At 45.5% G+C, this 11,839-nt stretch overlaps 1 protein-coding gene and 1 pseudogene across 1 annotated transcript in view; one reads left to right on the forward strand and one right to left on the reverse strand.

Moving 5' to 3' along the window:
* Positions 1-6,900: 6,900 nt before the first annotated feature.
* Positions 6,901-7,041, forward strand: LOC147026870 (signal recognition particle RNA; annotated as a pseudogene).
* Positions 7,042-7,732: 691 nt separating this feature from the next.
* Positions 7,733-11,839, reverse strand: part of LOC147026871 (protein NYNRIN-like) — a 5,895-nt gene continuing 1,788 nt past the window's right edge. Inside the window, exon 1 of the mRNA XM_085882737.1 lies at positions 7,733-11,839. This exon is cut by the window's right edge and continues 1,788 nt beyond it. Coding sequence (XP_085738863.1) covers positions 10,763-11,839 — 1,077 coding nt within the window. The 3' untranslated portion in view covers positions 7,733-10,762.

The raw sequence follows: 11,839 nt of genomic DNA on the forward strand, positions 1-11,839 counted from the left end.
ATACTCATCAACAACGGTGAATATGTATCTGTTGTCTGTCTCGGTCGGCAGGGGCCCTTTGAAGTCGATGTTTAGTCTCTCGAAGGGGGAAGTGGCCTTGATCAGTCTGCCAGATGCCGCGCCATAGAATCTGGGTTTTAGTTCAGCACAAACAGGGCATGAAGCATTCATTTGTTTAATATCTTCAACAGAATAGGGAAGATTTTGTCTGCGCACGAAATGTGCCATTCTGGTTACCCCTGGGTGGCAGAGAGACACGTGTAGGTCTTAAAAAGCCTGACTGATTGTTGCCGAACTGTAGACCCGAGAGAAGGTATCTGCAGCAGGGTTTTCCCTCCCGGGCCGGTAAACAATGTCGTAACTGTAGCAAGCTCGGTCTATCCGCCATCTCATAATTTTTTCATTCTTAATTTTCCCGTTATTTTTCCCATCAAACATGAATGCCACGGATCGTTGGTCCGTAACGAGCGTGAAGTGGTTTCCCAGTAAATAATGTCTCCATTTCCGCAGCGCTTCGACGATGGCGTACGCTTCCTTCTCTATCGCTGAGTGTCTCTGCTCACTTCTAGAGAGAGTTCTCGAGAAGAACGCAACGGGTCTCCCAGACTGATTAAGCGTAGCAGCTATGGCGTGATCTGAAGCGTCGGTTTCCACCACAAAGGGCACCGAGCTATCGATCGATAAAACCACGGACTTACTGATATCATCCTTGAGGTTGTGGAAAGCTCTTACAACAGCGGCATCTGGTGGAAAGTTTTTGCAATGCACTAGGGGATGTATTTTCTCGGAGTATTGCGAAATCCATCTTGCATAGTAAGCGAACATGCCAATCACCCGGCGCATTGCCTGCAGGTCCTGAGGTGGGGGTAGCTCACGAAGTGGGCGCAATCGTTCAGGATCAGGCTTAATTGTGCCGTCGGCTATTGTGTAGCCGAGAAGGTCAATTGACCTTGCCGAGAATACGCATTTCTCGTAGTTGAGAGTCAGATTATATTTTCTAGCAATGCTCAAGAATCTGTCCAGATTCCTATCATGTTCCCCCTGATCCCTACCGCACACTGTGACATTGTCCACGTAAACAAAAGTGTCTTTGAGGTTTTCATCTGAGATGATGTCGTCCATAACCCGTTGGAAGCAAGCTACCCCATTCGTGACACCGAAAGGTATTCTCCTGAATTGGTAGAGGCGCCTCCCTGCCTGGAATGCGGTGTAAGGTTTGTCTTCCTCTCGGATGGGAATTTGGTGATAGGCGCTTCGCAAGTCGATGGTGCTGAATACCTTATAATTGGCCACGCGTTCGACCATCTCGTCTATGCGCGGCAGGGGGTAGGCATCGAGTTGGGTAAAGCGATTGACCGTTCGGGAATAATCGACAACCATTCGTTTCTTATGGTTCTGACTGCTGGTTACTAACACCTGTGCGCGCCATGGCGAATCGCTCGGTTCTATAATTCCTTCTTCGAGTAATCGCTTGATTTCTGAGGTGATGAAATTCATGTTAGCAGTGGTATATCGCCGCGATTTGATCGCTATCAGTTTGCAGACCGGCGACAAGTTAGCGAACAGCTGGGGGGACGTCACCTCCGCGGTGGTCAACGCATTTAAAATTAGACGAGGTTTGCTTCCTCCAAAGGGTATTTCAACGCTCGTGTGCTGCTTGAGGACATTATGACCCAGAATTACGTCTGCGCACAAATCACGAAGCACCAGTACCCTTACATCCCGATGCGTGTACCCTTTTACGTCCAATTCAACATTGCAGTACCCTCGTACGCGGGATTGTAGTGAGGTGGCGGCCATGCATACCGTATTGTCAGTCGGGTGGATTATCCATTTCCTGCCCTTCACTAGCGAGCTGTTGTCGAAACTTTCAGAGCTACCGGTATCAATCAGTGCCTCAGCCATATGCCCGTTAATTCGTACGTTGATGATAGCCTTGGATAGATTCCCCGGGGAGGCTGCAGTTAATTTATTTTGCGAGTAGAGAGCCGCAGAAGTGGGTTTATTTCTCCTTAGAGTAGATTTACATACCCTGGCATAATGCCCTTTCTTGTCGCAATTCATGCATGTGGCATCTCTGGCGGGACATTTTTGACGAGGGTGCCGTTTGTACCCACAAAAGAAGCATTTACCAACCGGAGCAGTTGCTGAGGAGTTTGACGTGACCTGGGTATCCGGCTCCTCGGGTGTTTCTCCATCCCCTATGTCTGGCTGTGTCTGTGCCAGTGGGGTTCCTTGGGTTCCCATCGTAGCAGCGTTCATTAGCAGCATCGGTGTCCCAAATGACTCAGATTGCTGCTGAGCCGTATCCATCGCTCGTGCCTGATCGACTACCTTGTCAAGAGTGGGTTGCGCTTTCTCTAGTAAGCGTTGCCGTATGTGGGCTGATCTGAGTCCTTGGATGAATGCCTCCCGTGTGGCTTCCTTTCGGTGTTCCTCGGCGCTTACGGCCCGGAAGCTGCCGTCTTTTCCCAGCTGATTCAGAGCTTGCAGGAACTGATCGATTGTCTCCCCGACTGCTTGCTTGCGTGTGTTGAGAAGATGTCGTATGTATATCTCGTTCTTGGGCTTCACGTAGAGCGCCTGCAGCACGTCGATCGCTGCTTCGTAAGTGTCGCACTCCGAGAAGAGCCTGTACACGCTGGGCGAGACATGATTCACGAGAGCGGCAAATTTGTCAGCTCCCTCCTCGATGATGGTCAGATAGTGTGAGAAGGAACAGAACCAATGCGACCATTTCATTTCTGCGTCAGTCGCGTTTGGGTCTGCGTTGAACCTCTCTGGTTTGTAGATCTTGTCCATCGCTGGTTGAGAGAGCCGAGAAAACCAAATGGAATAAATTGAAATGAGAGCGAGAGAAGAACCTTCAGAGTTTAGGCTTTATTCCATTTGATTGGAGCCGCTTCTGCGGGCACACCGGGGAATACAGGTTCAGCTAGGAGTACATAAGCAGTAACGTATACATGTGCGATTAATCATTGCAGACTAAATCCGCGTAAGCACGGAGTTCGATATAATCTCCATTCTCACCAGTCAATGAGCACCTTCAGTCAACGAGCATCAAGTGAACAGCCGATGTAAATGGCAATGCCCCGGGGACAATCACCCCGTGCCGCGGAGACCTCCCCTTATACGCGAGACGCACAACATGTGATCCCGCGTCATGTCCCTCAATTCACCTCAATTCACCACATATATATATATATATATATATATATATATATATATATATATATATATATATATATATATATATATATATATATATATATATATATATATATATATATATATATCTTCTTCTTCTTCTTCTTTCGGCAAGCTCTCGTTAGGGGTCGCCACAGCGGATCAACCGTCTCCATTTTGCTCTATCCTCCACATCTTCCATTGACACTCCAACCACCCGCATGTCCACCCTCACCGTATCCATAAACCTCTTCTTTGGCCTTCCTCTTCTCCTCCTGCCTGGTGGCTCCATCTTCAACATCCTTCTCCCGATATACTCCGCTTCCCTCCTGTGCACATGTCCAAACCATCTCAATCTCGCCTCTCTCACTTTGTCTCCAAACCGTCCTCCCTGCGCTGTCCCTCTAATATACTCATTTCTTATCCTATCCATCCTCGTCACTCCCAACCAGAATCGCAGCATCTTTAACTCTGCCACCTCCAGCTCCGCTTCCTGTCTTTTTGTTAGTGCCACCGCCTCCAAACCATACAACATAGCTGGTCTCACTACCATCTTATATACTTTCCCCTTCACTCTTGCAGCTACCCTTCTGTCACAAATCACTCCTGCAACTCTTCTCCACCCACTCCATCCTGCCTGCTCTCTCTTTTTCACTTCTCTCCCACACTCTCCGTTACTTTGGACAGTTGATCCCAAGTATTTAAACCCATCCACCTTCCCCACCTCAACTCCTTGCAACCGCACCATACCACCACCCTCCCTCTCATTTACGCACATGTACTCCGTCTTACTCCGACTTACTATCATTCCCCTTCTCTCCAGTGCATACCTCCACCTCTCGAGGCTTGCCTCAGCCTGCTCCCAACTCTCCCTACAGATCATGATGTCATCCGCGAACATCATAGTCCATGGGGACTCCATTCTGATCTCGTCCGTCAACCTGTCCATCACCATTGCAAACAGGAAAGGGCTCAGCGTTGATCCTTGGTGCAATCCCACTTTTACCTTAAACCGGTCCGTCATTCCTACCGCACACCTCACCGCTGTCACACTGTCCTCATACATATCCTGCACGATCCTCACATACTTCTCCACCACTCCCTACTTCCTCATACAATACCACAACTCCTCTCTTGGCACCCTATCATAAGCTTTCTCTAAATCCACAAACACACAATGTAACTCTTTCTGGCCTTCCCTATACTTCTCTATCAAAATTCTCAAAGCAAACATTGCAATAGTGGTGCTCTTTCCTGGCATAAACCCATATTGCTACTCACAGATCGTCACCTCTCCTCTCAACCGAGCTTCCACTACTCTTTCCCACACCTTCATGGTGTGGCTTAACAACTTTATCCCTCTGTAATTTCCACAGCTCTGCACATCACCCTTATTCTTGAAAATCGGAACCAGTACACTTAATCTCCACTCCTCCGGCATCCTCTCACTTTCCAAGACTTTATTAAACAATCTGGTTAACAACCCCACCGCCATCTCTCCTAAGCACTTCCATGCCTCCACTTGTATACCATCTGGACCAACCGCCTTTCCACTCTTCATAGCAGTCCTCACTTCATCCTTACCGATCCACCCCACTTCCAGATTCACTATCTCCACCTCTTCCAACCTTCTCTCTCTCTCATTTTCTTCATTCATCAGCTCCTCAAAGTACTCCATCCACCTTCTCAACACACTCTCCTCGCTCGTCAGCACATTCCCATTTGCGTCCTTTTTCACCCAAACCTGCAGCACATCCTTCCCAGCTCGTTCCCTCTGTCTTGCCAATCAGTATAAATCCTTTTCCCCTTCTTTTGTATCCAACTTCTCATACAGCTCGTCATATGCCTTTTCCTTGGCCTTAGCCACCTCTCTTTTTGCCTTTCGCCGCCACTCCTTGTACTCCTGCCTACTTTCTTCATCTCTCTGACTATCCCACTTCCTTTTCACCAACCCCTTCTTCCTTATACTTTCCTGTACTTCCTCATTCCACCACCAAGTCTCCTTATCTTCCTTCCTCTGTCCAGATGTCACACCAAGTACCTTCCAAGCTATCTCCCTCACCACTTCTGCTGTAGTTGCCCAATCATCCCACCCATCTTAACCAACATCCAACGCCTGTCTCACCTCCTCCCTAAATTTCACGCAACAGTCTTCCTCCTTCAGCTTCCACCATCTGGTCCTTGGTTCAGCCCCCATTCTCTTCCTCAACCTCACCTCTAAAGTCATCCTACAGACCACCAATCGATGCTGTCGAGCTACACTCTCCCCTGCCACCACCTTAGAGTCACTAATCTCTTTCAGGTTGCATCTCCTGCTTAAGATGTAATCCACCTGTGTGCACTTTCCTCCCCTCTTGTATGTCACCCTGTGTTTCTCCTTCTTCTTGAAATACGTATTTACCACTGTCATTTCCATTCTTTTTGCAAACTCTACCACCATTTGCCCTTCCACATTTCTATTGTTGAGACCGTACCTACCCATCACCTCCTCATCCTCTTTATTCCCTTCCCCAACATGCCCATTGAAATCTGCTCCAATCACCACTCTTTCATCCTTGGATACACTCTCCACCACTTCATCTAACTCACTCCAGAAATCTTCTTAATACTCCATCTCACACCCCATCTGTGGGGCATATGCACTGATGACATTCATCATCACCCCTTCAATTTCCAACTTCACACTCATCATTCGGTCAGACACTCTCCTCACCTCCAATACCCTCTTGACAATCTTCCTTCAGGATTACCCCGACACCATTTCTCCTCCCTTCCACAACCTGGTAGAACAGTTTGAAACCACCTCCAATGCTCCTAGCCTTACTTCGCATCCACTTGGTCTCTTGTACACACAGTATGTCCACCTTTCTTCTCTCCATCATATCAGCAAACTCTCGCCCTTTTCCAGTCATCGTCCCAACATTCAGAGTTCCAACTCTCACCTGCACACTTCTACCATTCCCCCTCTCCCACTGCCTCCGGACTCGCCTTCCCCGTCTCCTTCTCCTCCTTCGCCCAGCAGTAGCACAATTTCCACTGGTACCCTGCTGTCCACCGGTACCGGTGGCGGTCGCTGGTAACCCGGGCCTCGACCGATCCGGTATGGAAATTCGTTTTGTTATCTGCATAATGATTTGGCATAGGTTTCTATGCCGGATGCCCTTCCTGACGAAACCCTGGTCGCCTCTTACGACACACAGGGATATGGTACACCTATTCTAACCGGGGCATATACCAGGCCCAGTACTACTGGTACTCATTTCGCCGACCTTGGAAGGATGGCAGGCCGAGTCAACGCCCTGGGGTGTGTGTGTGTGTGTGTGTGTGTGTGTGTGTGTGTGTGTGTGTGTGTGTGTGTGTGTGTGTGTGTGTCTGTGTGTGTGTGTGTGTGTTTGTGTGTGTGTGTGTGTGTGTGTATATATATATATATATGTATATATATATATATATATATGTATATATATATATATATATATATGTATATATATATATATGTATGTATATATATATATGTATATATATATATATGTATATATATATATGTATATGTATATATATATATATATATGTATATATATATATATATATATGTATATATATATATATATGTATATATATATATATATATATATATATGTATATATATATATATATATATATATATATATATATATATATATAAATATATATATATATATATATATATATATGTTGACCGGGCGTAGTGGCGTGCGCCTGTAATCCGGCTACTCGGAGGCTTGGGTTGGAGGATCGCTTGAGGACGGGAGCTCTGCGCTGGGCAGCGCTATGAGAGCGTGTAGGGCAGCCCGGAATCGTGGCGAAACCCAATCCTTCTCCCTGTGTCGTAAGAGGTGACCAGGGTTGCGTCAGGAAGGGCATCCGGCGTAAAACCTGTGCCAAATCAATATGCGGATCATAACGGATGATCCGCTGTGGCGACCCCCAACGGGAGCAGCTGAAAGACGAGCAGCATATATACATATATATATATATATATATATATATATATATACATATACATAAATTAATTCAGTGTCCCAACGGGGCTTGAACTCAGGACCTTTTGGATCCCAAGCCGCTGCCCTAACCACTGCGCCAATACCAGGATATATATATACATATATATATATATATATATATATATATATATATATATATATATATATATATATATATATATATATATATATATATATATATATATATATATATATATATATATATATATATATATATATATATATATATATATATATATATATATATATATATATATATATATATATATATATATATATATATATATATATATATATATATATATATATATATATATATATAGTGAGGTCCACAATGATTAAGATCAAGATTTGTTCCCACCGATCTTGGTAGAGAAGGTTTTATTACACATCAGACATATGCATATGGAGACAACAGGCTTTGAACACAATAGTCCACCCAGCCTAATCCTCTGGTGAGCTGTCTTTCGGCACTGCCTTATATTCAGTATACTGCGACCTCTGAATAACTGTGTGTCAAAGAGGATTTATTACCATTCATTAATTTATAGCATTCTCCTGTCAGTACTGCTGATAAGAGAGCACATAAAGTGCAGAAACAACACCCTTGATTCCCTTTAAGAATTTTCAAAGGTAGCCTCCTACATGTTGTTGGGCCTTAGCAGTTCTGGGCAGTGATCCAACAGATTCCATGTAGCCCAGCTGCCCGATCAGCAAGGCCATTTCAAACAGTCAACAAGACCAGCTGTGTTGTAACAGTGCCAGCCCTTTGGCTGGAAAAACAAGTTCCTTGACAGTGCACAGATAAACATTGGGAAGATTTATCCTTTCCCCATTTCCAATTAACTCAAGAGTTTTAACCAAACACTAGTAGACATGTTTGGTTGCTGTTAGAGTACATACAATCCCCGACATTTCCCTCCTCTTGTTTCTTTGAAACATTTGCAAAAGAAACTACAAATGAAGAAAAGGAGCATCCGCAGGCCGGCAGGTCAGCAGATAGCAACCCCAGTGGGTGGGCCATCCTTATGTTTAGCTCCAAATGGTCCATGACGGTCGGGAGTTCCACCTGCGCCCCCTAGCCCAAAAGGGGGTTCCTACCCACTTTCCAACCGGTCCACTAACACCCCAAGTCTTCAACAAGGGAAATCGGGAAATATCGCAACATTTAAACATAGAATATAAGGAAGCCAAGCACTCCCAAAAGCTGTTCGTACAAGAATTGCTCATGGCTAAACAAGAATGAAGTTATACAGGAATATACGTTCCATTAAATATTTTGATTACATATTGCCGCTTAATGAACTTCATGAACAACAAGTAAGGCAGTGTTAAAGTATATAAATGTAATGTTCTTTCTGAACAAAGCAAAAAGGTATTTGATAAACTGCAAGCCAGAGTGTAATGAAGGCACAACTTGCCAGCAATTACCAACAAGGCAAATCAAATGGTATTTCTACCTAGCCCTTCAATTGGTGCAAGTAACGAAAGACATTCGTCCAATGTGAGTTGAAGCAATTGTTCATCACTCGGAGGAAGCCTGAGTAATGGATCGGCGACTACTGCAAGGTTACAATATGTTTCATTGTTCGTGGGTTGGGGTGACATGGGTGGGGTACATAGTATTGGAATGGGGGGGTAGGTGTAAGTGCAGGGAGGTTTGAGGATGGCAGCAGTCCAGCAGTGTTCACCGGAGCCATCACCGTCTGTACTAGCTGGGTACTGGGCTTTGTTGTCCATCCTGAAAAACACTTTCCAATGGCCTTTTGGGCAATTACCTTGAAAAGCATCAGCAATATAAAGGCTGCCACGATGATTATCAGGATTGTTATAAAGTATCTTAAAACACTTCCTCCCCAACCCCCAAACAATCCCTTTAACCAGCTACTCATGTTATCACTACTGTAGTCTTTATATTTGCTCGCCTCTTTTCTTATGTGACCCGCGAGGTCATTAATGTTTTCTGAATTATCTGGGATGTACGTACAACACTCTTTGCCAATTACAGCACATGTTCCCCCTTTCTCAGCTAGAATCATGTCTAAAGCTATTCTATTTTGCATTACAGTAGTCCTTAATGCGACCAGCTCTGCGCTAATTTTTTCAAACCCATCAGCGGTATCGTTCCCCATTATTTCCAATGTTGATGCCATACTGATAAGTTCTCTTCCTGCCACCCAGGCCCCATATTGGGGGGAAATTATCATTGCTCCATATGCCCCACCTGATATAGCTCTCTTACGTCGTGTTTTATCTATCCCAGAGAATGGATCAGTGATCAAACACATGTGCGGTACGACATAAGCAAGATAACATGAACCGCCCCATTTGTTTGGCAGCCATGGGTAGGCTCTATACCCACAGACAAAATATGTGCCATTAGATGCAACCTTCGGGTGTGTTCCATTGTCTCCCTTCCTGTTGTCTGGTAAGTCATTTATCTCTATTGATATATTACAAGTGGAGTTCCCTGCCTGAAATCTGGCATGAGGCTTTGTCCAAGTAAGGCAGATAAACCCCATACGCTTATATGTGATTCTGAAGTACGGAGGTCTTTTCTTTAAATTAAAAGGAGGGTACCACGCACCTGTAAAGTCTACACATGATGAGTTACCGGTTGTTTTAGTCAAATTAAAGTTGTTGTACCAAGCAGCTCCACAATAGTCTATTTCCTCAAATGGGATCACAGATAATGGCAAACCCGTTTGTGAGGAATGCGGGAGGTAAGCACACACCCAGCACTTAGTCTTATTACTCACTGTAGCATATTTGTGTGACAAAAGTAAGAATGTATTTATCCCATGTACTCCCAACTCGTGTAAATGTTCAGTGTGATTCCCAATTGCTCTTTTCCCCCTCTGTTGGATGGGTTGGATTGTCCAGTTATCAATTTGCCCTTCCACTTCCCAGCTTCCCATCCAGAAGGCAATTATAGCAACTAGGATTTGCTGTAATGGGTTCATTCTTGCACAACCTCCTCCTCTGTTGGGATGGCAAGTTTGCAGTGTGAAAAGTGTATCCAAGCAGGCTTACCTTCACACTTTACGGCAGTTGGGGTGGTCAGCAATACCTGACACGGTCCTTTCCACCTTGGTTCCAAGGCCGTTTTCCTTGTAAAGTGCTTTATCAGTACGTAGTCTCCTGGCTGGAAGGTGTGATACGGCCTTTCCACTGGCTCGGGTAAGGCCTCCTTCACTCTCGTGTGTATCGTCCTCGCGATCCTGGAGAGCTGTTTACAGAATGTCAGCATGTTTTCATCCATCATTGCAATACTCAATTTGTTTATGTTGGTGGGGGCAGTCATGGGAAGCCGCATCGGCCTTCCCATTAGTATTTCATGAGGGGATAACCCTGTCTTCTGGTTCACTGTGGATCGCATGCTCATTAGTACCAAGGGTAATGCGTCTGGCCACTTCAGCCCTGTTTCCATTGTTAGTTTCGCCAGCTTGTTCTTTAGGATACTGTTCTGTCTTTCCACGGCGCCCGCTGTCTGTGGGTGATAAACACAGTGAAATGCCTGTTTTATTCCCAGTGCTTTACACGCTGCCTGTGTTAGTTCCCCCCGTAAAGTGTCCCCCTTGATCATGTGATATTTTGTGAGGGATGCCAAATCGGCAGAAGAAGCTTTTCAACAAGTGCTTCACAACGGTGGCAGCATCTGCCTTTGTACATGGGTATGCCTCTACCCATTTAGTGAACATGTCTACCACTATCAAGACATTTCCATATCCGCATGATGGCAGCATATTTATAAAGTCTATCTGTAGGTGCACAAAAGGACCCCAGGGGGCCGGGTGGGCTCCCGGCTGCCCTATCTTATCAATTTTGTGTTGGTTGTGTTGTTGACATACCTGACAAGTTTTACAGACCCCTTCTGCTATCTTCCCAATCCCTGGGGCATACCATGATTCTTGGACTTGTCTCACAGTCCCCCTCTTGCACACATATCCATTCAAATGGGCCATGCGTGCAAGCCATGGAAGGATTTCAACAGGTGCTATTACCTTCCCCCTGTTTGACCAAAGTCCATCGTCATCCGCTGCTCCTCCTGCTGCTTGCCACTTATCATGGTCCTCCTGTGTTGCAGCAGCTTGAATTGCAATAATGTCTGACAAGCTGTATTGGTGCAGCTTGATTTGCTCCTTCGCCAATCGTGCTGGCATTATCGAAGGCAAAGGCAGACTAGCCGCCTCTTTTGCAGCTTTATCTGCTTTATCATTACCATTGTCAATGTCAGTTGTCAGTTTCTGGTGTGCACGGCATTTAATAACTGCGACTTCCGCTGGCAGTGTAATGCTTGTCAACAGCTCGGACACCAAACTGCCATTCTTTATTGGTGTTCCTGCAGAGGTGAGAAACCCTCGCATTTTCCATATCGCACCTTTGTCATGTACAACACCAAAAGCATAGTTAGAGTCAGTATATATGTTCACCGCAGAATCGGCAGACAGCTCACAGGCCCTAATAAGGGCACACAATTCCGCCTGCTGGGCGGAGAAATGAGAGGGCAGATGGGAGGCTTCCATTAATTTGTCAACTGTACACACAGCGTATCCTGCATGCCCCGAGCCATCTAGTCCTCGGTATGCCGAACCATCAACAAACAAGGTGAG

This window comes from Eptatretus burgeri, chromosome 5 (genome assembly GCF_056783735.1).
Source record: "Eptatretus burgeri isolate ZD-2024b chromosome 5, Ebu_testis_v1, whole genome shotgun sequence".
Lineage (NCBI taxonomy): Eukaryota > Metazoa > Chordata > Myxini > Myxiniformes > Myxinidae > Eptatretus > Eptatretus burgeri.